General features: G+C 44.4%; 1 protein-coding gene across 1 annotated transcript in view; it reads left to right on the top strand.

The window, feature by feature from the left end:
- The first annotated feature begins 802 nt into the window (after positions 1-802).
- pde2a (phosphodiesterase 2A) overlaps positions 803-26382 on the top strand; it is a 106540-nt gene continuing 80960 nt past the window's right edge. The window contains exon 1 of the mRNA XM_040170641.2: positions 803-1480. Within this exon, the coding sequence (XP_040026575.2) occupies positions 1422-1480 (59 nt within the window). The 5' untranslated portion in view covers positions 803-1421. The remainder of the gene's footprint in view (positions 1481-26382) is intronic.

Below are 26382 nucleotides of genomic sequence, written 5' to 3'. Positions count from 1 at the left end.
TTGCAATCAAGACTCTTTCAAAATAGACCATTTTATAGTTTTCAATCCTGGCCCCTTGACTAGTGCAACAGTCTATGGAGCAGTACAGAAAACATGACCACAAAGTGACTAATTGTTGCCCCTCCACCAGAACACAGAGCACATTTAGAGAAAACACTGTTTTACAGTAAGGATGTATTAAGGATTAAAGGCCTTAATTCGTTGTTTGCAGTCTGTCTGATTGGCTCATGTGGGAGCTGGTTCGCCAACCACAAACTTCTAATAATGACCATGATTACCAACAGAAACAACAAATCAGTGTGAGAAGGATTGACACGAGCTGTCAATCAATCACAGTCAGCCAATACTCTCACAGGCCGCGAGTAGACGTCTAATCAGCAAACATAATTGAGGACGCTTGTGTTCTCATAGGGGTTTTTCATGTTGTCAGATGCTCTTTTTGTGTAAAATACAAATTTTCTGTCTTACGTCAATATATTTAATAAAAAATGCGCACCTGCGAGAGTGTCAAACGTCTGACATCTGAAGCCACTTGGGGATATTCACAGGCTCCTGTTTCAACGGGCATTTCTCTTGTAGTGAAACGTTGAATCTTTGTGTGTGTGTGTGCGTGTGTGTGTGCGTGCGTGCGTGTGTGTGTGTGTACGGGGGAAGCCATATAAGGTCGGAAGCTCCGTATTGGACCTTGAGACTTGTGTCCCGTGACACACTGGAGTCTAGTGCAACATGTGGTTTTATTGTGAAACCCTTCGGCGCACGGACCGATAAGGTCTCCTCTGTTAGGGAGGGTGGAACAAGTTCAAGTCGTGTCCCGCCCGGAGCCGCGCGCGTGCGGCGCGAAGAGAAGCGAGACGCGCGCGCGCGCCGTGGGAGTTGTGATCAAAATGCGCAGCTGGCGCGAGGAGCTGGACCGTGGAAGTTGAATTCTCACAACACGACTATCATTCCGACGGATGAATTTTGGGACTCGTGGGAGAGCACGTGGATGACCTGAGGGGTGTTTGAGGGGTATTTTGTCAGCGCGCGCACGGACGGTGACGCGCTCCGGTTTGACTGACGGGTCTTCAGACTGTTGATGTGTCCATGTGGCGCGGAGCGCAATAGTGCGGTCTCTCCCCCCCCCTCTCTCTCTCCCCCTCTCTCTCTCTCTCGTTTTATCCTCGCTCACCATTGCTCGAGTATCAGTTACCGGGTCCCGACCAATCCCCGTGCGCGGTCACAACCCGAGAGGAGACGGCAGACCGGAGAGAGACAGACACGCTGGAGAGGAAGCAAGAGGACCACGCGCGCGCACGCACACACATCCAACCATCGTCCGTCCTCCTAACCCCCCCCCCCTCAGCAGTCCCCCCTGCTGCTCTCCTCCCCTCGCTCCAGGTCCTCCTGACTGTTAACCGGGGAGGCGCGAGGCAGGATGCGCGATGGGACAAGCGTGCGGACACGCGCTCCTCTGCCGTAGCCAGCCGCCGTCCTCCGAGATGTAAGTGTGTGTGTGTGTGTGTGTGTGTGTGTGTGTGTCCTAACGATGCATTCGGGGAATATTGTGTGTTGCGTGTGCACCTTGAAGCCTCTCGCCACTTCTGACGTACAGCGCGCCAACAGAACGAGGCACGTGGCGCCTCGTTTTGAGCCGAATGCTGATTGGTGGTGCCGGTGGTGCTGGTTGTGCCGGTGATGCTGGTGGTGTTGGTGGTCCCGGTGGTGGTGGTGATGCCGGTGGTGCTGGTGGTGCCGGTGGTGCTGGTGATGCCGGTGGTGCTGGTGGTGCCGGTGGTGCCGGTGGGGCCGGTGGCTGTCAGTGTGAACCGGTGTGCAGTTCGCCTCCAACCATCACACCGTACTCTCTGTGAAACGTTCTCCTAGTGAGTCCTCAGAGAGTTTCTTCACCTTATCGGGCCTTTTGTATCTTCCATCGTAACAGCAGTGTGGATGGAAAGATCAATCTCACAGGAACTTCATAACTGCATTAAATCGTTAGATTGAAATGTTTGCTTTGTTAAGGAGCTGACCGCCTTGTCCTAAAATACATCAACCTCCTTCTAATATGACATTCTTAATTAAGAGAAGTGCATAATAGCTAATTAATTAATAAATAATTCACTGATGCTTTATTAACCAATAAATAATGAAAGTGTTTGGGTTGCCAGGCTGTTGAACATTCTCTTTGAAGGATTAGAAACCGGACCAAAATGTGACTATTGCCAACTTTGGCATTTATTAATTACCAATGTTTGACTGCTGCGTAACTCCTAAAAAAAACCCCACCAGTTAATTTTGATAACCCAAAATGTGTTCCCCTTAATGGTTGATAAGTAATCTCTACTAAAGCATTGCTGCTGGTACGATTTATACTGAATTATATATATCCAGTGTGAAAAGTTCATTCTTGACCAAGAGGCTATTTTCCTTTTCCGCAAGACTGACAATATGTGCCTTGGATCAAAGGACGATTATGATCAATATCGATAGAATAAAGCCGACGCGCTTTGAATCCTGTATTTGTTTTTTATTTACAACTCTTTACCGCCGTTAGTAGATTTGCTGTTCAGTCCGTTTGCGTCTGTCGTGTCGTCTCTCAGTGGCACCTGTCTCGGAGGGAGAGGGGGTGAGGGGGGGGGGGCATTTAAGCTAAATGTTAGCTAACGCGGTACACCCCTCCTGATGCCAAACACGCAGCGCCCGTTCTCAAATTAGGTGACTCATCCGTTGCTGCAGAGACAAGTGATTGTGATCAAACGCATGGCTGATCAAACAACCGGCACCTACTTTATACGTGCTGAGAGCTTCCCCTCAGGGCATGCATGTCTTGAAACCAATTGTGTTTTGTTTTTTTCAAATGCTACAATTCCCCCTCCCTCTCATAGCTGAGAAGCTTAATTTGCAGATAATAACATTGTGATACCATTATGGGCGGATTGCACTAAACGTCAGACATCTCCCTCATATCAAGTGTCCACTCCTCCTTTTTCGCAAAGTTAAAACTCAAATGTGTTTCTCCTTGACCACTGCTTTAATTTCAATAAGGGGAACAACTGGAGGATAATGTTTTACCTTCACCTCACCAGCCCTTGTTCTTAAAGACTAAGTCTGCCAGGTGAATGTCATTTTTGACGTAGAAATGAACTCCAGGGTCTCAACCTGCTTCGACGCCGGTGATGATTTAAGCGTGGCGCTGAAATATATACGGGAGAAGATGTCTAAGCTGCGCCTGGTCGCGTTCTGTTGTGTTTCCATCCCAATCGTGATTGAGGCTTTTGAAGGGTCGCACATCAGAACTATTGACCCGGCTCTACAGTTTCAGTAATCACATCCATGTTTTCGGCCTAAGATCAGACCTCCATTCCCCCTTGGTTTGTTATGTTGATGCTCCTTCTTTGTGTCGCTGTTTGTGTGTTCAATGCACATTTTTCATCCCTTTAGCAGCCAACAGGCATCGCCCATGTATTTGTGTGTGTGTATTTGTGTGCCAGCGAGTGTGCATGTGGACCGTCTTCAGCCTGAAAAAAAATACAGTGCAATTTACTGGATTGATGCCAGGAAGTCAGATCTCCCAGCCTCCTGCTGAACACACACACACACACACACACACACACACACACACACACACACACACACACAGAACTGCACAAAAGTACACAGCAGCGGCAGAGTTGTAACCTGATTCCTGATGAGTGAGCGTATGTGTGTGTGTGTGTGTCTGTGTGTGTGTGTGTGAGGGAGAAAGAGAGAGAAAGGATGCTGACACTGCACTGTTATCATCAGTAATGGGCTCATCAATACTAAAATATTCAGACAGAGAGAGAGAGGCAGCGAGCGCAGAGGAAGATAAAGTGAAGTGAGAAACCATTGTGAGTTGCTTTGCTTTGTTTCCTTCAGCAAAACATTTGACTTAAAAGCAGCAAATTCTCCATTTAATCTGCGGTTTAAGGCACTGCCCTCAGTTCAGGACTGTATGTTACTTCGGACGCCAGCCGTGGATGACAGACGCTGTTATTATTCATTTTTAAAAACAAGAACACTAAATGTTTTACACTCCTATAATCATGTAGAGAGCTGTGCACATCCAGGGAAGAATCCCTTTCCCTCCAGTTGAAGAGCAAGTTAAGCATGTAATTCATTTTGAAATAATGAACTGAAACAATATTTATTTTGAATTCATTTTCTGGAATATAATTAGCCGACATCCAAAGCTTGGATTTGGCAAAACTCCTGCAGTTGAACAAGGACCCTATAATTGAAGGTCAAAGGTAAAAATTCTGAGAGGAGCTATGAAACGTTCAATCACGAAGCTGAAAATTGCGGGCACATTGAGAGAGTTCTTAATAATGAGGATTTTAATCAGTTAACTTCTGGATTCTGGTTTTGGGTCCTAACTGAATTCAGTAATTTGTTGAAGTATTTTGGTTATTTACCGCAGAGAAAAGGCCGTCTGAATTTTCTACTGCTCTGATTTGTGCCTCTGGCCATCCCAATTTTAAGGGATACGCTCTATACAAGAAAGAAAACTGAAAAGGTATCTAACCAGATACCCTAACAGACTCACAGCATCATCAAATTACCCAGGAGCCTCCAGGTCATCGTTGAGAGACAACGTCAAATGCAAATATGAGTCTAGTAAATATGTGCAGCTCAATCAGAACCAGAATAGGTTATCTTCAGATGTCACACCTGCCCAAAGTGTCGTCCTTGATATACGTGATACGCGGTGGAGATGCAGTTTTATCTTTGGAGGGTTCCTGGTTGAGGTCGAGACAACAGCGTGTTGAGAAGGTCTCTTTCATGTTGAAATGAGACCTCAAAGGCACAAGCGCTTTGCTCAAAGGGAGGTTTGGCTACATTAATGCACCGAACTAATTAAACTCTATGCATCAATAATTGCCGTAACAAGGCCCGTGTTTTATTCTGTGTGTACTTAAGCCAGGAGGAGGGAGATTGAGGTATTCGTTTAGCGATGCCAGCAATCCGGTTAACATTAGTGTTAAACAGAGAGCAATCTATGTGATGAGATGTTAAACAACTGTCTCCATCACTAAACCAGTGAAATCGATTTTATCATTAGCTTTGGCTAAATGCCCCTTGGTTCTCCTTCATTTCTCTCCTACTAGAGACGTCTAGTTGCCAATGTAGATCACCGTGGTTGTCAGGAGCCTCCAGTAGATTTTTATCCAAATTGATGTAGCATAGTAATATGTTATTTGTTGAAACATTATTAATCAAATGGGATCTCTGCATACCCGTAGAAAATACCGTGTCCCCTAATTGAGCTGTAAATGGGGCCAGTATGAAGTGGAGGGGAAGACTCGGTTGGGTGCAGAGGGAACAAGTTTCTATGTTTGACTTGTTATTTACACTAGAAGGGATTCAGCCGGTCCATCTGTCCAAATTTGAAGATGGGTTAGAACAACAAACAGGGTTTTCTGTTCTGTTGATTTGACATATAATCTACACATAATCTGAATAAACCGATTGTGCTCAATGTGAGATAACACTGTTTCATAAATGAGAATAAAATTGATTTGCATGAGGTAATGGTGCCATTAAGTGTAGTTTACTGGTAGTCTTACTGCGGGTTTATGGGGTACATAAATAAATGTAGTTAAATTAGACGGATAACTTTTAAATCCAACAAGCAAGGAAGTGTAGTTCCAGATTAACAATTCAATTATTTATTAGATGTCAATTGTTGGACCTGTTTGCATCATTGAAAAAGATCAACAATGCGATCAATGAAACAACATTTTGTTTCCTATAAATATTCCTATATTTATTTGTCTACAGCAGTGATTGTGTGCTTTTAGTGGGATTCCATTGTGGGCTCTACTCAGGAATAGAAAACCTGGCCAGCTGGCTACTGGTGACAACTGTTCCTCAAACCTTATGAGGATGCGTTATTTTAGAACCTGAGGCTAGAATTACGGTTCGGTCGAGCTTGTTGTTTCATGTGTTTAGGCTGAAGCACATTGCGGCAGGTTCAGCGTTGGGGGAAAGGTTAAAAGAAGACGTAGATTCAGTCCAGTACTTGACATGAGGAAGCCACAATCCGCCCCTTTCGACTCCCGGTGCCAGATGCCCACTCGATGCAGATGGCCATGCTTCAGGGTTTGATTTGATACAGAGTAGCAATAAATTACCAGTATGTAGTTAATAAGCTTCACTTAATCAGGCTTCACTGAAACATTGTTTTACTTATTTATTCAAACCATAAATCTAAAGTCTGCAACGTTCCTGTGAATAATGTACACTGCATATAAATGAAATAAGTGTCCCCGATTGTCACCAAAACCTGAACCGGCCATTCGAGTCAAAACCAGCCTGCTAATGCTTCTGGTGCATCTCTTATGTGACATTCATGGTAAGAGAACAGCTGCGGGGAGTGGATACAAGTCAGTACAATATCATCACGAGTGTGTGTGCGCGTGTGTGTGTGTTTGTGTGTGTTTGTGTGCTTGAGCCTGGAGGTGTCTCGGGGAGATGTGCCTGACAGCTCCCATGGTTCCCGGCTTTAACTCCAGCAGCTCCTGTCAGCTTTCTTATCTCTATGGACTGTTGCCACAGACAGGTGTTACGGTGTGTGTGTGTGTGTGTGTGTGTGTGTGTGCGCCCATGTGTGTGTGTGTTTACAAGTGTGTCTGTGTATATAAGTTACACGTGTGTGTGTGTGTGTGTGCTACGGGCACATTTGTGTTACTGTTGGTAATCCAATGGACAACTGTGTGTGTCAGTGTTCAGTACGTTTTAGAGATTAAGGTGGATGTGAGGCAGCTGAGTTTAGGACACAGAGATTTGGTTTAATTAGAAAACAGCATAAAGCGCCCGGCTGTGTGTGAGACAAGATCTCATTGACACTAGAAGCGCGAGAGTAAATAACCTTAAATAAACTTGGTTTAATCTGTCAAATAGATCACAGCAGATTAGGTTGTGAAGTTTATGTTTAATCTCGGTTCTCCTCATGTGACGCTGTGCTTTAATGCCTTTAGGACGTAAGTTTCTTTGCGGTCTCCGTGTGAAGAGCGGCATCTATTTGAGTTTGTAGCTTTACTCCGTTGTTTCTCCAGGCACTGCATGTGTGTGTGTGTCTTTAGACAGGCTGGAGGTTTAAAGACACATAATTATGGTAACCATATGAGAAATATAGAGGACTGCAGGAGTTTCTTTTTATGCGTGTCCCTATTTGAGGAAAGAGAAGAGAAGTTGGACATTCAAATGACGACTGAAGTTAATTATTTATAAATCTGAGACTAACAGATGCAGAAAAACCTCTCACACAGCTCCAAACATCCACAGGGCGGCACAGACATCACTGCTCCCATCCTGTGAATTCCCTCTCGTTCTAAAAGCGTCTCTGGTCAGCGAGTCTGCCTCTGTTTAGCTGATCTCACTCATCACGGTTCTTCTTTCGGTTGCTGCAGTGCATTTTGCAGATGTTTTATGTTGCTCTTTTATTGTCCGCAGCCGTTTTCATTCTTTTTTTTCCTCCCTGTTATTAATTAGTGCAATTATATTACTGCTACATATTCTGATTTGTCGGCCAAAGTTCTGCGCACGCTGGTTGTTACTGTGGACGTTATTGTCGGCGCGCTGTGCTCGGTCTCCACGGTTCGAGCAGCAGAATGTGTTCCTGTGCTGCGGTTCCTCTTGCCTCTCCCTGCAGGGCTTTCTCTCATCGACCGGTTCTATAGATCGGCTCCCACAGAATTAAAGCCACTGACCGGCTGCGAGTGTCGGGGGGGAGGTTTTGTGATTTTTTTTGATGCCCGATGACATTTGCTCACTGGCAAATCTGTAGAGACCTGCAACATTAACGCATACACGTATGTTCTCTCAGCTACTCACACACACACGCAGACACACATACACTGTTGTGTATTGTGTTTCTGTCTGCGGGCTACAACATGGCCACGCTTTTTAACACGTTGCCAAATGTAAACATGGCGACGAACCCGCTGGTCACATGGACACGATCGACTGTTTGTGTACCTACAGTACAGGTCAGAAGTGGACACACTTACTCATTCAATTGAAGGAGAAAATATGTCCAAACCTTTGACGGCTTCTGTGTCTTTCCTCACCGTCGATGGCTCTCTACTCTTTTCACATGTCCTCATTCGTGTGCCGTTGTCTCCAATTATCGTCGGTTTTGACTTTCCACTTCGGCACTCTTGAAATCCACCGGCAGAAAGAGACGGACAAAGGGAGACAGGTGTGACGGAAAGAGGAAGTGGGTGCTGAGATGGCCTGATAGATGGAGGCCAGGTGTTTCATCTAAAGGGTGGCTCAGGTTGCCTGGCAACTAATGGTGCCACAGGTTACCTCAAATTTAAGGGCATTATATTCCATTAATCTTGGTATTTTCCTCTTTCCACTTTTTAGCTGTCTGTATTTTCATATTTTTTAAGCATGAATAAATACTTTTTTATCCATCATATGGCATGTGCAATGTTGTGGCTTTTGTTTGCGCGCTTGTGTACGTGTGTTACGATGTGTCTTTTCAGCTCGTAGTTGTGCTCCCTACTGCTTGCACCACTGCGCAGTCTTCAGGATGTAGAGAGCGTTCCCACCAGTGGCAAACACCACTCATTTCCTCAAAGTGCGTAACTTAATCACCCACTGAGATACTTCTCCCATCGAGCCTTTTGTGACTGAATTGTTTGAAAATTGTCTTTTAAATTGCTTGTTTTGTCAGTGCAAATCCCAAAGACATTCAATTTAAATTGAGAAATAAGTCAGTGGCAAACCGTCCAATTTGGGAGCTAGTGCGAGAGAACGTTTCCTTCTTCCCCGCTGAAGATGTTGGCTTTGGTTGTGCAACGTAATAATTCTTGAAGCGGTCCAGCCGAAGCAACGTCTGGATAAAGTTGGCCTTTTGGTTACAGTGACAATCAACGGTAAACGGTCTGTACTACCAACCACTCAAAGCGCTTTAACAACGCATGACATCATTCACACCCTGATGACAGGAGCTACCACACACAGAGCCACCTGCCCATCAGTAACTGACATCCACACGCTGTAGTCGCAGCTACAGCAATATGACATTAGGCAGCATTCAGATTAAAAAGAGTAAGACACCTATTGATACCTGAGGAATACCACACAATAACTAACTCAACTCACTCAATCACTTTTCAAAGCACTAATGTATCAATTTATACATTTAGTATTTATTAAACTGCAGCTCAGGCAGTAAGGAAGCGTAACAGTAACTGTATCTTACGTTTGAATAATAATAAGCAGTTTTTTCTTTAATTTCTCATGTTTCACTTTGTGATATATGCAGAACTTAGCCTACTTTCTTTTCCTTCGCTAGGGGCTTTAATAGAATCGGGAATTTCTTTTGGTGTTGCATAAGTGATTTAAATAATAAGACTTCTTTTCTATTCATTTTTTACCATGTTGGAGTTTCCAGTTTAAGCATACGCTTTTGCTTTTGGATATGTATGCAAGGTAATTACACAGTGCAACCCTTAAAAGGTCAATTTAAATCCATAACATTGATAGATATACATGGTAGAAATGATTGATAGGAAACTCATTATGTAAACTCCACACCAACTATGTACAGCTCACTGTCACAAAGTGTGCATGAGTTCATTGCTTCCCCAGCAAGGTCAGCATACAGATATCCATAAATGTTAAGTGCTTCTACAGGCTTTTAAATTGCACAATGTTGTATAAATCGAGTAACATTAATTTAACTGTGGTGGAAGCTTGATGCACTGTACTGGATTAGTAGGAGTATAATCTTTTATACTTTTATAGAGTCTGTTTTTTAAGCAGCAACTGAAGACATTATACTTCCTGTCTAAGAAGAACTGTTTACAGACACAAAAAATAGATTGCGAGCAACAACGATCTATTCAGAATTATTTTGGAGTGCTTTGTATGGATGAAGATATAATTTGAATGGTTCATTGAATCGCCCATTGATATTCAATACGTGCTGTTTGCCTGATCTTCCCAGTTGGGAATCCAGCCTTGGGTAAAGCCAATAATAGCTAGTATCTTAATAATGCAACATTGATGTATTTTTCACTGCAGTTTCACTCCTTCATTACACTCCCTCAGATAACCAGTTCATGGTGGATGCACATCCACAAATATATTCTATTTGTTTAATCTATGCACAGCAATGCAAAATCTCTTGATACCCAATGCAAGAGAGGACGTGTTTGTGAGTGAGACAAAGTGTTTTGGAGTGTGTTAACACCAGGATTGTAATGTATGGTGTAAAGTCGGAGCGTGCCTTTGTTGTTTTGACCTATTACATCACATTTCAGTAGAAATAGAGTAGTAAAAAGATCATAAACTGCTCCCAGACAAACACACACCGTGTGTACTCGACCCTCTCTTGTTTTCCAGTAGGATCGCACAGCCCCGGCCCCGGGCCACATATGTGTGCTTTACACACAGATAAATGCAGACTTACACACACACACACACACACACACACACACACACACACACACACACACACACACACACACACACACACACACACACACCCTGTCACACACAGTATCTTATTGTAGTTAAACACTTGCAGAAGTGTTGAGAATTCATTAGCATTACGACCAGGTTCCCAGGGTTTTAAAGCAGCGGCCATGAGACATGTTAATTGGATGCAAAGGAACAACCACGCCAAACAACTTCCAACTTCCAAATGATGACACACGGAGACAGAAACAGCTAAATACACACACACACACGGTTGCAAACGCTGTTCTTCGGTGTGAAGTTCTTAGTTAAAGTTTAAGCTTAGACAAATAAGAGTGTTGGTGTGTGTCTAATTGATTGCTTTCCATTCTGCATTTATCTGTCGGTGTCTTTCATGATTTTCTGTAACACAATGCCAACTCGTCACCTTTGAAACCTGTGTCATCGACTATACACACACACACAAACACAGACACACTATGTCGCTCTGTCTCGTATCCCCCGCGCCCACTATCTTGTTTTTCTCTCTTATCCTTTCAAAGATTTCTCTTATTAAGTCAGCTCGAGCGAAAAATGAACAATTTTCACTGCCAGCAGGGGGTCTAGCAGGGACGCAAGTGCCGTTTATTCATGCATGTCTACACAAAACATACTGCAAGTGGACGTCCGTGCGCACACAGCTGTACATCAGTGCAGTTAGAAGAAATACCAGGCTTTATTTGTGTCCGCACTGGGTTGGGAGGCCGCATGCATCCAGTGTTTGTAGCTCGTCTTCCTGCACACGGAGCCGACAGGTGTTTGTCGTAGTTTTATATGGGCCTCCAGGTGCAGCCTCCTGCTCAACATCAAAGTCAGTACGGTGAAAGTTTTTGTATCTTTCACAACTCAACAGAGATTTTATGTCTTTCATGGTCCTATTGCACCTTTTAAAGTCTTCTTTGAGAAGCTCCGTCACAGTGGAGTGGATTGATGTCAAAGAGGGCCACACTTGCTTTCATCTCTTTTGTCTTTTTTCTCTCCATCTCCCCCGTAATCTGTGTTTTTTTTCCCTCCTCTCTTTGCAATCAGCGTGTTTACTCCTCTCTCCTTGACTGTGGGCCTCTTTCATCCTTGTGCTTTGCCTTTCGATAAGGAGGAGGAATTGTTTGTGTCATACCGTTGCCTGTTTTCATCATTGCTAGATTGCATCAGGGCCGAGCTCGCCGGGTCCCCGACGTGGGGCGACTAGGAAGCCGCTTTGATGTCCCCATCTATTTGGTAGTCAATAACAAGTGGGCCGGCCTTCTTTGAGTCACAGTTCAGCCCCGTGTCTGTTGATAACGTTTGGGCCGTATCGACTCCTTACTTTCTACCGCCCAGTTAATCACTCGGTCTGACGGATGGGCTGTCGGTCAGAAAAGGGTCTGTGTTCTAGTCTGCAGTGGAAGTAAGAAACGTGCAGGTCAAACAAGACAGAAGCAAAAATCATTGGGTTTGAGGCATTTGTCAAACAGCAAAGCCATTAGCCGGCAAATTATACAGTAACTTCCACTGCAATTGGCACAGCAATGAAACTATTGGAAACACGGGCTGTTTCTTTGTTCTTAATCTCAGTGCTTGCTAACATGATTTAATGCTGCAGAACCGTAGCTCTGCTTCTAGTGACGGATATCAGGAGAACTGATTGGCTGATTGGCCAATGAGATGATTGCAATGTGCTAGAGTACGTATAATAATGCCATCGATAATGTAAGAAATGCTGTTTTAAAATACAAATTGTACTTTCAGAATCTGATTTCTTATTTTTCGTCACATACCATGCACTCACAGATGCACGCAGACACACGAGCCTTATGAGACAACACTTTTTCATAGGCTTTTTCCTGCTTTTTGGCCCATTCTGATACATAATGCATTACAACTGAGACAAAGTGGGCTTCATCTATCATCTCTCTCTCCCTCTCTCTCTCTCTCTCTTCCCACTTTTTTGCTGCCGCTCCATAACCGATTTCTACTTCCACCGCGATGATGTCATCCCTTCACCCTTCCTCCTTCCCAGCAACTGTGTCCCAACATCTTTCTCTTTCCATCTGGTTATGTTTTGCGGTATTGTTAGGTCCGAGCAGTAATTTATTCATAGAGATACACTGGCTGACCTTTCCCAAAATGGAAGGGTGCATGGTGGACAACAGAGAGCTGATATCGTTAGAGAGGGGTTATGAAAATGAATGTGATGGATGACAGGAACTTCAGATTTGATCTTCTTTATGTCCGGTAAAAATAAATTACACATTACTATTATACAATGTTCTTGTTCCCAATGTCGCAAAAAAAGATGAAGCTTACAAACATTTTTGTTCTATTCTCTGCAACCATAAATCGTCTCCCTGGAGATTTTTCATTTTCTCAAGTTGCCATCTTTTATTATTCCCTTTTTTATTTATCCACATGTAAACCGTGTCTCCTCTTTTGCCTGTCATTTTTTATCTGAAATCTGCCATTGAGAAATCAGCAATACCTTTTTATGCAATATCTTTGTGTTGTTTATGGACGTATTAGTTTATTGTTATAATGTGCTTTGACATTTTGTTAAGTACTGAATTCTCAGAAGGCCGTAGATATCCAGGCTGTGGGGGTGAGAACTTCACGCCGGCGTCATCACACATCTATACAAAAACAATAGAAGGAGGGTTTGTCTTTCGATGGGTGACACTTGCTAGTTATTCTTTGTGATCATTCAGCTTTTGGAGCGTTATTTCACTGCCTTTGAGGACACCGACGTCCCTGCAGAGATTAAGATGTTAAAACATGTCTGGCAAGAATCTTTAAAGACTTTTAAGTCCTGTCTGTGTGAGTGTGAATGATGTTATTGTCACCTATGTAACCTGTATTAAACCATCTCCAGGCTATTTTTTCACCCGTCACAGTGTGCTGGTGAAACAGCAGCTCTGTTGCTTTGGTCACCAGCACTTTACTCTAATTTAGTTTGGTCAAATTGACCCAAAAGAAAATACACACTTTTGAGCTGATTCTTAATGAGAAACCAGTATATCACGGTATACTAGTTGTACTAATTATACCAGGTATAGTTACTCATTAGCAGTGATGTGGGAGAGGGGGGTGTTTGCAGTAGCTGCTGGCGACGTTTGATGACCATTGGAGTATATTGTCCAATAACTACCAGTTTACCCAGTGAGCTGCCAAATCGTTTCCTGTCAGTGAATGTAATGGGTGCATGTGTGTGTCCGTGTGTGTGTGTGTGTGTGTGTGTGTGTAGATCCCATGAAGCCAGCTGCTAGGTGTGTCGGCCAGCAGGAAGGACATACAGACCCATTAGTGAAAGCAGCAGAGAAAGCTAATTGACCGTCCACAGGACGTTACGAGTTTCCATCTTGACTCAAGTCATCTGTCCATTCTGCACCGGTGTTGCGGAGGTGACCCACGTCAACATGTGTTTCTTGATATGGGGCATCAGGGTAGTTTGGGCAGGTGTGGTGGTTTTATTGTTCCCTATTCTGTAAACAAGCCACCTCCTCTTCTGGCCTGAGTGGGCCAGAAGAGGAGGTTCTCTCAATAAATCTCAAAATCTATTCGTTGGCTTTTCCGGAGCCACGCGGTCTTCGAGTTGATGCCATTTTTCTGAAAGTCATGGACAGTTGCTTATTTAGAGAAGCATCAATAACATGAAATTGTCTTCATTAATAGTATTATATTCTTTTGTCAATTGGTCAAGAGCTTTTTCCAATGCAATCATAGCTGCACATCATACTAAAATGAAACATTTTGATTTCACTGGAAGCGAAGTATCATTGCTTTCCAGGGAGTCCTACAGTAAAAACAAACTATAAATATTCCCTGACTAAAATGAGACCCAACAGACTCAAAAACACACAACTACTGAATATGCGCCAAGGGCAAAGTCCCCACGGAGGCAAGGACTCAGAAGCACCACTCTGGACAGGACAGGCCCCCAAAAAACAGCCATTACTTAACAGAGGTTGACAGGCACACGAGCAAAAAGGCAGTCAGGGAAAAACAGCCCAAAATCAGGCAACGGAGATCGCAGAAGGCGAAATGCTGGAAGAAAGAGTTTCAACACACTGAGGCGGTGTATGTGGTTGGACACGGTGGGATCAATCGGGGACAGACTATCGCAGTCAGTGACGCAAACTAAAACAAGGAAATAATGACAACCGGAGCAGAACGATGCACGACAACACTCGCGTGTCTCGCTGCTGCTGCTGTGAAAAAAGAAGATTTGTTTTAATTCCTGACGGATGCAAAGGTTTCGTGGAATTCCCGACGCCATCACTGATTCATGGCGCTCTCCCTCCTTCCCCCCGTCCATGACAGCTATTAATAATGAATGGCCTTGACTGTGTGAAATGCCAGTGTCCCTTGCGTATCGGCCAAGTGTCCCCTTTTAGAAAGCTAATGTTGACAAATCACCAGGAGTCGTAAGGCATTCCAGCCCGCTATTAACCCCGCGTGAGCGTCACCGTGTTTGACGCTCACAGGGAGGTTGTTTGTGCGTCTGCCTATGAAACGTGCTCATGGCCTCAGTGGGCTGCTCCGAAACCCCCATCGACCTTCATTTATATTTCAGCCTGGTCATTACGATCGGCTTTTCTTTTAACGGCTCCACGTATCCCGGTAATGTCGTCCGTTTCCATGACGGCTGGCCTCGGCGTGTGCGACGGCCTCCCTCTCAGTCTCACACCAACACGCGTCCATTGTGCTGCCGTGCAGCGGGTCCAGTGGGGAGATAAGAGGGGGCAAGCTGCTGCACTCGGTTGCAGGCTGAAGGGTCTAATTGGCTGCTTATTACACATTCTTAAACACACACACACACACACACACACACACAGACACACGTAGACACAATGCCCCCGGGGCCGGTTTAATCTTTTGTCATTGTTAATGGATAGTACAGTCTTAAAGAGATAAAGCTAAACTGGACTCATTAAATTGCTTGAATGTGTTGAAGATGGTGTTTGCTGTGTGAGTGAGTCAGGGATACTTCAACACACACACACACACACACACACACACACACTATGTTTCGCTGTTTGTGCCTTTAACTCGGTGTCCCTTGGTGCTTTGGAAATATTCTTCTTGGAGAGAGCGAGATGAATATCAGAGAGAGAGAAGGTCCACAGGTTGGCGAGCGGCTTAATTACTTTTACCGTGGACAATCATCTTAGGCCCCGCGAGGGGGATTAAATGTCATATCGGCACATATAATCAGCATGTGTGTACACGTATAACTGCGTGTGCTCGCGTGTTTATTTGTGCAGGTTTCTGTCTGTGTGCGAATGAGGCATCCTGTGAATCAATGTGTGTGCGTGTGTGTGTTCATGGATACACTCTGAATTTTGCAAGACCTCATCTCACACCTCTGTGTCCTCCTGCGTCTTCACTGCTCCATTTACTTTACTGCGCTGACTGTGAGTGTGCGTGCGCGTGTGTGTGTCTGTGTGTTCATGGTTGCACTCTATCAAATCCAGCAGACCTCATCTCACACTTCTCTGTCCTCCTGTGTCTTTGGGAGCCGTCTTCACTGCTCCATTTACTTTATTACGCTGGCTGTGTGTGTGTGTGTGTGTGTGTGTGTGTGTGTGATTACTTGTGTGGGTGTTGACTGTCTTGTTTTATTATTCTGAATCTGCAGTTGCTTATTAAACTTGCTTGTGGCCTCCTCCTTCTTCCCCTCTCTCCTCTTAAAGATCTCTTTCTCTCCTTCATAGCTTTTCACCTTCTGTTCATTCTGCCTCCTCTTTGTTTCACACAACACGCGTTGATTTGCCAACTTATTCCCAGGCTGGTTCATCCTCTTCTTCTCCCTCCTGCCCTGTCTGCCTCTGGTTATAGGATAATAGAATAATTCTTCAAAAGTAATCTGAAGTCAGTATAATTGAGTTTATTCTGCAGATTTGCATAGAATAGAATGTCACACACACACACACACACACACACACGAAAAGGCTGCAAACGAATGATTCTCATGAATATCGCTTTATCACAGATTTGCCAGTTGTGTGACGGATCTTGAAGCTCATGTCTGACATGGTGTCACGTAGTTAGGCCGCAGATGAGATCAGCACTGAAGGAAAAACGAGGCCTCTAACGGTTCTTTGTTCTTTGTGGTAGATATCTACACGTTTTGTATGTTGGTTGGCATTTTTCACCTGCAGTTCTGTATTCTTGAGGGCCAAACTTGCCATAACCATAATGATATGCCGTAATATGACCGACGCGATGAGGGTTTTGTGGGGGGAAAAACAAAGTAGCTATTTTCCAGCCTGATCTCCAAAACCTGTTCGTAAAAATGTATACGAAAATCTTGAACATACTAATTTGTAGTGATACATACTAAATAAATACGGACTGCAACTGATGACGTCACCCTATTCAAAGTGAAGCACCCCGTCAACACACTTCGTGAAGTCTAACGATGTAAAATAAACGTGTTATGATTGCATTTTTAACGAGAAATCAATGTTAACTTGTAAGAATAGAATACTAACTCTAACCCCCTCAAAAAACCCAACATGGCGGAGAGACGTTGACTCAAGAATCCGACATGGTCCGCCTTGTTCACTCAAGAGGGCGTGGTTAACCACCGCCAGTTCGTATGTATTGTTACGAATTTGTATGTTCAAGATTTTTGTATACATTTTTACAAACAGGTTTTGGAGATCACGTTGCAATTTTCAGTGTTTCCTTTCATTTTCTGGAGGTTTAAATCACAGTGGACAAATTGACCCCAAGTTAGTACATTTGAGGGTTGAATATTACATGGAGTATTTCCATTAGCTTCTTTTTCCTGTCTTCTGGATTGTGTCCTGGGCAGCTGTTCACTCTGAGGTCACTTCCAGTCAGGATGCAGCTCGCACACCAAATGTTAGCTTGTGAAAATCAGAGGATATGCTCTTATCTTTCTTTCCCCGTGTTTGAGACGTAGGTTTTGAATTAAACCAACTTTTTCTCGCAGTTGCGTTTGTGTGTTTGTCCCTACGCGTGTGAGGTGTCATACGTGTGTAAACGTATGTACACAGGCGTTGCTCTCTTATCTCCAGCGTCACACGGGAACTGAACCAACACGACGACCGGAAGCCTTATCGCCCCAAACGCCACCACACTGTTTATTCAGAGGGTCGCACACACACACACACACACACACACCTCTCTTTCCTTTCTGGCATATTCATTCAGCTTAATGAGAGTGGTGTGAGCAGGCCGATGTGTGCGTGCATGCGTTTATCTGCTGGTATTGTAAAGGATGTGAGAACAGGCTGAGTGATGATATCACGGTACTCTCACGTCTACGGTCACAATCAGTGTGCGAAGACATAATTGCAGCAATGAGGGAGATAAAATGCGATGTGGTTGTATTTCATGTGCCTGAATAACTGTTCGACTCAAATTCTGTTAATACAATTAATGCAACGATGATGATATCATGCAAACTCAATAAGGAAAGGAGATGATATTTTAGAAGTTCAACGTCTAAATCGGCAGCCAGCGGTAGAAAACAACCGTAAACATTCAGCTAGATACTGCAGAGGCATTTATGAGGCAATATTTTCACATAATCGTGAAAAGATTTTTCAAACTACCCAAAAACGTTTTAATGCAATGTTTTGACCTGCTTGAGCTTCGCCAGGCAAATACCGACAAAATACAGACGGACTTTCTTCTTTTTGATGCGCCGTCTTTGTTGACCCTTGACACTTGGACCGCAGTGATTTGACCTTTGATTACTCTCTACGGACCACAACAGCACGGACGTCATGTGGTGTTCTGCAGTTCCTCCGTTTTTGCGTTGAAGCCGTTACATGTCATTCACAACTTACATTTTCATGCATTTCGCTTCTTGTTGCTGCCTTGTTATGTGGAGACGGATTGCTCAGTCATTAAGTGTGGCTGCGTATAACTGGGGTTTGTTCACAGGGCGAGCTGATGAATAAAAGCCACGCCGTAGCGTCGTGTTTCCACATTAAAAGTATTCACAGACTTCATAATATTATTGCCGGGCTGCTGTTTCAGCACAGTGAGCAAACTGAGACCCATGAAGCACAAATAGAGGTCAGATGTGCGATGTAGTAAATGTGCCTCGGCGGGCTGACATGTGAATCCCTGCAAGGGACCAAAGAGACATTTGAAGGCCGGTGTGTCTCCTGTTTGGTAATTGAGCTCACAGATGAGCAGGCGCTCGCCCATCGGGAACGACCCCGTTTCTTCTCCTCCCGCGACGTCGAGCCAAACTCACTCACACCTGGAGCCGTGTACCGTGACTCATTCCGGTTGTGCGACGGAACAAACGCTGTGCATGTGCCTACGTTGTGAGCTCGGGCTAATTTGGGACACAGCCACAGTATCGAGATGCACTAAAGCTCCTACGCGCTCCACACAGATGGAAAACAGCTCAACAGGTGTCGCTCATTTCGATTCCATTCCCTCCGCACGCTGTTTTGGGCGGGTAGAGACCGTGCCGGTTACACGTCTCCTCCACCCTCCCGGGGGTGTCGTTACACTCGCCAGCTACAATTCACACATTTCCACATTAGAGCATTTGGTGACATCACACTCCCGGACCTAAATTCATTAGCGTTTCACTCGACGGGCTGCATTAAACGCTCACACCTTGCCTTTGGTTTCCGAGGGGAGCAGCCTTTTGTGGCAGCGCGAGTGACGTATGCGCCAAGACCGCGGTCTTTCCCTAACGGACCGCGACCCGTCCCTTTGCTTTAAAGACACAACGTCTCAGCTAAACGTCACGTAAAGGTGGAATAAATAAAGTCATTTGTGGGGCCGTCGCACGGCTCCGGAAAAAACACACACACACACACACACTCGCCCACGCGTGGTCTTCGGTCAGCCACAGGAGGACGCGTGTTGCCTCCCAACGCGAAGCCCCTGAATAGGTGGTGATGAAGGTGCTGTTCTATTGATCCAGAGAGTGAAGGTTGGACGCGGCGTTGTCCGAGAAACCGTTGCTTTGGTCCTGCTTTGTGTTTGGACTTCATTCGTTTGGTGGATTAAAAGTGGTTATTGCAGCTGCCGCTTAATGTTTGCACGTGAGATGTCACTTTATTCCGCTGTTTGCATAAATGTAAGTCCCTCTGGAAGAGAATGTCAGCAGAATAGTAAAACAGTGAGTACACACGTGAGATAAAGGGAGGGGAGAGAGAATGGGGAGACGTATCGAAGGTAGAGAGAGGCGAGGGGGAGAAAGGATGACAGAGAGAGAGCTGGACAAGCTTTTTAACACACACGTGCACGAATACACAAACATCAGGATTACATGTAAATTTACACACGCACAGTGTGAGTGACAGTTCAATCATTTCTGAGCAACACACTCTCTCATTTGGGTAATTTAATTGAACACTTCCCCTTCGCCTGTCGGTGTCGTCGGTGGATGCCGTCGTTATTGTTTTCAGATGGAATCTGAATACGGTCTGTAACAGCGGGAGGAATGAATTAGGAAGGAGGGAGAGTCCCCTGTCAACCACTCCAACTAACCCTCATGAACTGGGGCCGGCATGGAAACGCATACTTAAAGTTATGGTGAGAAATGTTTATTAACACCAAGGCTGAGTGCTTAGAGTGGCATTTTCTGGAGGCCTGGACATCAAACAGACACAAAAACCACCACTGCATGTAGTTGTCTAAATTATGGTCATGGTCTTATTGAATTGGGTCAATTGAAAAAGGCTGATGTTTATCTTCCATTTTTCCCCTTTGGGATTCTCATACTGTATCTTGACCATATTTAATGAAATTAGTTTTCTTTTGTAAAATAAGTGCTTTTAAGACCATGCAACCATTACTTTCACGCAAACGATTGGTGCAGATGACGTTGAAATTGTCTTGAAAAAACTATTGTGATTGAAAGCAAAACAAATGTAGATGTGAACCTGCAGGATGTGAGTGAGCAGCAGGGCTTTCTGCCCTTGTTATATGCAAAGTTGCAGTCTCAAATTTGAAAGTCGAATCAGTTGTATGCAAATCGGCGCTTGAGAGCGGAGCACAATCCATCGGATCTGACGCGCTCCCAGTGCCCCCCCCCTCTACCCCCCCAACCCCCTGTTGACTCTGCCTGCTGTCGGGCTACTTCAAAAAACGACACACAACAGCTGCGGGTGTTAGTCTGATCCCGACCCACGTGTCAGACCAATGCCGTTCCAAAGATGGATAAAACTGACTTTAGACTCGTAGCTTCACGGTACGTATCCAGCGCTGTAGTTCATTATGAGAGATATATGATGTATGAATAGATAACAGCGACCGTGACGGAAATGAATGGGACACGTGGGCCGGTTCAATGCAGCAAAACTAATAGTTTATTCCAGAGATCCTAATAGGGGTGTGAGAAAATGACAAAACACTGCGGTATTGCATAATTATGTATCGTGATACTGTATTGATTCCTAAAAGTGAATCTATTTTGAATTGAGGACGAAAAATTCCTTGCATGAGGGTGGTTTAGGTTCAAGACTTAAGCTATAAAACGAAATCCCAATATAATGCCTCGATTACAATATTGCAATACATCATAATATATTAGATCGTAATCTCTATCTCTATTGCCGCCGATACACAGCCCTTCATGTGCTGCAGTGAAAAGTATTACATCACAGTGTATTGCACGTTGTGGTATCGTGATGCATAGTATTTTTGCATCATTTTCACCAGGAGAGCCCATTAAAAGAATTTTTGCTTTAAAAAAGATTCTGTCATTACCAGATTGTTTCTCTGCATTAGATTCTGTCCTCCCGTCTTTGGGTCTGTCTTGGTGCCACAAGTCTCCATCTCTACGTGTGTCGTTTCAGGCTTGAAAGTGCAGCTGCGGGAAAAACAGGCTGAGAGGTACTTAGAGTTGCGGCAAAAGTGCAAAGAAGCAATTTATCTTTCTTTCCTCCCTAATGAAAGGAAAAAGAAAAAGAAAGTTGGAGGACAGATGAGATAAAGGGAAATGATGGGGTGGTGGTAGAGGAGGGTGTCAGGAGAGAATGAGACCTGTTTTTACCAGGAGGAGAGAAAAAGGTTGTTATGACCACGTTACCATGGAGACAGCAGGTCTCTAGCATTTTTTTTTGTCATCGCCTTGATCACTGACTGATAAAGATGAAGGCGTTTGTGTGTGTGTGCGTGCGTGTGCGTGTGTCTAATTGTGCAAGTGTCTCTCTGGAAACAGGTGTCGGTACTGAGACGTGGGGAAGCGCTGAAGGGTCACAAAAAGCAGAAACACATCATCTTTCTTGCAATCCAATCAAGTGCTGAAATAAGCATTTAAGTGGGAACCGTGTTACTAACAGAAAATAGAATTGTGTTCAGTGCCATCTTTACGGGTGTGAACAAAAACAGAGAGACATAAAGAGGCGCAGAGGGGAGAAAGGGGGAGGATGTGACAGGCAAACTGGAGGGGAAATTATTTCCTTGGCAGTGGCGAGGAGATTGGACAGGCAGATCGAGTGCTACAAACACACAGACACACACACACACACACACACACACATATCCTTTCTCACTGTCACCCTGTCAGTACTTTAACGTTGAGTGCCGCGGGCAGGGCCTGGCTGCAGTGATCATGAGATAAAGCGTTTTAATCATGGAGCAGAATCACTTCTCTTATCCTTAATCTCGGTGATGTTCAGGATTGAGAATGTCGCTCTCAAAAAGTAATCTGGTACACACACCACTGAGGACCATCTGAACTGTATTCTGGAGAAATACTCAAACTGACGGTGGACGAAATGCTGGGCCTTTGCCATGGAAGAACATTTTTGTTCATTGTTTATCCGCGAGCGTCATGTTCCTTTAATATCTGTGGTTGTATTCGAACAGCTGGTTCCCGGCCGGGTGATCCGTCGATCCTCAGAATGCAAATGCAAATAAGAATGAAGAAAGGATGACCCCCAAGAAACAGAAGTTCTCTCAAATTTCCTCATTCATGTTGAGGATTTTCTAACAAAGATACTCGCCTTTTATTGTGATCAACTGGAATGAAAGGTCATCCAGCGCTAACTCAGCACGCGCTGCCATAGAAACACCGACTTCACGCCGCCGAGGATTCACTGCTGGAGCGAGTTCCTGCTGACTGAGTATGGATGGAAACAACAAACGCGCACACAGATGCACATGAGCACATATATGAGCAGAAATGCACAGGCCTGCTCACGTGCACGCCCGAGATCTCACGCTAACGGGATTCACGCCAGAGTCGATCAGATTCACGCGGCAGAAAATGCCACTAAGATGAAGAGACTGTATCATGAACAAAGAGGGGATTAAAATGCGGGAAAGAGAGTCGGCGCGTGCGTTCAGCGTGTGAGGGCCAGCGCGCCGCGCTGTAAATCTGGCCTACTTGTACTCTCGCACGGGTTAGACTCTGTGCTTTCTCGTCCTGCTTTTTCTTTTTTCCTTTTCCTTGTCTTGTTTATTTGGGGACAAGATGTTTGATGGCAACTGTAAGCGAGAGGATCCGTGTGGGAGAGAGATGGGCTGATAGAGAGCACTCGGCTCGCAGTCTGAAAGTTGTTTTTTTTTGGGCGTACAGGTGAAGTCGGCGTGGGAGCTGTATGGTTACTGCTCCCTCGAGGGGAATTGTCAAGAACGTTTGAAAAAATTGGTTTACATTGTGCTCGTCAGTCTTCCTAAAGCAAAGGGAGCAGTTTTACTCGACAGCAAACCGACTGAGGATGACGGTGTGTTCAGGTGCTGTGGGGATTTTCTGTAATAACCACTTAGCGTTACAGATTTACTGATTCAAATGTAGAGCACTCAGCGGATAATCATTTCTTTTCTTAAGATATAAGACTTGGTTGAAAAGGAAGGATAAAAATCAAAAGCGCAATAGGATTAAATATTAAATCCAGTTATACTTTGAGTTTGAATGCAGTCAAACTCAATCAATCAGGCTCCTCCAGAATGTTGTGATTTAGGTGCATCTCATTTGATTTTCGGTGGGATGATGTCAAGCAACTGCCCCTCTGAGAGTAGTTTATGTATTTGTACACTTGGGGGCGCTGCACCTGCAGCGAGAACACTCACAAAAAAAGAAGGGGAGAAAAGAAAAGACAAATGAGGGGAGAAAGAAAGAAAGGGAGGAAGGGAGGAAGGAAGGAAGATGGAAAGTGAGTAAAAAGGTACGGGAAAAAGCTGAAAGAATTCAGAGATGAGTAACGTCAAATGTGTGACTTTTTATTTAGGTCTGTGCGTGTAACTGTCATGCATGTTGCTGACATGTTGAGGCAGTGTCTGTGTGTGCGTGTGTGTTATGGTGCGCCCATAACTGTCGTTGTGTATTCAGGCCCGTATTGCGTGTCTTTTGTGCTGACCTGTTGACTGACCGCCTGCGTCACAGCTTCAAAGGACTTTCTTTCGGTCGTGCTCAAACTAATGAAATGGCCGCCTTTCCTCTGACCGCCTACAATTTAGTGTCCTTACTCTCCTCTCCGAGTCTCACAGCCGCACACCCATCTGTGCTGGAACAAACATTTACACAAGCCTCAGGATTAAAATGATCTTAATTCTTAATCCTTCATTTAGAGTGCCGTATAACTATTTGGCTAATTAATTAACCTGTCAGCATTGATTCATAATGAATCTACTATTCTGCTCTAAATCATCTTTTAAGTCAGTTTTCAAAAAATAATACAAAATATTTCCAGGTTTTAATTGCAGACATAGGTTATCACGTGTTGCTTTTATTTATTATGCTATAATAAAAGGCTTGTTTAAAACATCACATTTTATCAAGCATACACAGGGCTCTTGTGAATAATGATTGTGTCCCTCTTGTAGTTGACATTTTACAGACTGAACAATTATCCCGTTGAGTGATTTAGAACACAAAAATTAGGTCAATTTTGGTCTTGACTATTCTTTAAACTGGAGATTTCTGTAATCAACATCAGCCGTATTTGAAGATTTGGCATCTAATGGACACCGGACAAATTCTGTGGGCGGAGAAAGATTCTGTGACATGATGAAAAACTCATATTACCACTACTCACTACTCCTACTTTCCAAACATCTCCCGTTTTATCTCGATGTACCATAAACCTTTCAACTGTTGGGTTGCACAATCTGACAACATCCTGGTGTCTGTCTTCGCCCCATCTGCCCCGGGGTTGTTAAATATATTGCATCATTATTTTACATGTAAGGATAATTCCCACCTGATATTTCGGCAGTGTTACTACAGAACTGAATAATTGTCTCTTGGCTAAAAAAACTGTTTTGCTTGCCAACAAAAGGTCTGAAACTGACGTTGTTTTTATTGCAGGATTTTTGTCAGGGATTTCATTGCACATATCCTGTACGGTTTTGTCTTTTGAAAGCGCTGTTTCATAAGTCACATTTAGTTGCTGAGGTTTGTTGAGGACTTTCACAAGTAGTGTGAGTGTGTGTGTGTGTGTGTGTGTGTGTGTGTGTGTGTGTGTGTGTGTGTGTGTGTGTGTGTGTGTGTGTGTGTGTGAGCATGCCAGGGTCAGTGCATTCATTGCTTCATTGAAGAGAGGAAATTGTGGGTATACATTTTTCTGTGATTTTTGCACCTCGGGAAGATTGGCTGCCATAGCAACCAATCGGACACAGTGTGCTTATTTCACGGTCACACGCTCTGACACACACACACACACACACACACACACACACACACACACACACACACGCACACTGTCATTGTCATTACCACTTGTAGCATCTATTCAGCATTCTCAACAGGACTCGCAGGCTCGTGCGCTCCGATTGGTTGAACAGGTCCGATTAGAGAAATGAAGAGATAAAGAGATCACGGCGGGAATCATTTATCCAGACTCTCTTTGTCCAATCTATCTGGTTACTAACAGGTTATGCATATGCAAAGACGGGAACATTCTAGTGCACACATATCACAAAAGCATTAAGTTTGCTTTCCCAAACACACATTGCATCCACCTTACTGCCCCCACACGTCATTAGCTGTTAGAGTAGAATAAAGAAATTGAATAGAAACGGGGAGCCGACAGAGAGGCAGTGAAAGAATATGTTGTGTTGTGTTGGTTTGCTGCTGTGTTCCTTTTGCTTCTCCTTTTTTCTTTTTCTCCCACTGCCCCTGCATGACTTCTCTCCTTCTATTATTTGTTCGGCTCTTTCCACGGCTGTTTTTCTTTGCTGCAGCGCTGTCTTTTATCTCTCCCGCTCTCTCTCTGTGTTTACTGTTCCTGCATCGATCTACCTTGTTGTCTTTCTGTGCCTTTCTCACTACTGGACATTTATCCGCAGCCCTCACTTACTTTCTATTTGACCTGTGTTTGTGTGAGTGTGTTTACTCTTTGTAGCGTGCGTGTGCCCCTGGTCACAGCAGCCGAGACACCTTTTGAGCGCTGTAGCTGGCGCTGGCCTCACTGCAGGCTGCGCTGCGTGGCGGCGATGGGCGTGCCTGAGCATTGTTGGGAAGCGGCCAACTCGACCTCTCCTTTCCACACAGACACACGACACGTTTGTGTTCATAAGGATTATTGTGGGCGGGACGTACTGGGAGACACAAACTCTGTCCTGCATACTAGCCAACCATCAACTTTATCAATAAGTGCAGGTGGGAGTAGCTTCTTCATGCAACAGCGGACTGATCAGCCCATTGCAAGTAGCTTCTTCGGCATCCCTGACCTCTGCCACCTTTCAGTGAGACATTCTTTGTGAAGTCTCTACTGTAACTTTACGGCATTATTAGGGTTAGTAAGTCATTTTCCGATACTTTATGGACTAGATAACCATTAGCATGAACACATTTTGGGCTGCCAGGCTGTGAAGAATCATCTTGACTGGTGTGTATCCTCCTCCAGACATTTGCATGGCCTTTAGTTCATCAGGCGACTCCTCCAGGGGATCATTTGGCCACTTTCCTTCAGGAAATAATTCCATTATCACCAACTTACTTTACAGTTACGACTGCAGACCTGATGAATTGCTTTGGAA

The sequence above is a fragment of the Gasterosteus aculeatus genome, chromosome 1, assembly GCF_964276395.1.
Source record: "Gasterosteus aculeatus chromosome 1, fGasAcu3.hap1.1, whole genome shotgun sequence".
Classification (NCBI taxonomy): Eukaryota; Metazoa; Chordata; class Actinopteri; order Perciformes; family Gasterosteidae; genus Gasterosteus; species Gasterosteus aculeatus.
This window is presented reverse-complemented; position numbering and strand designations above follow the sequence as displayed.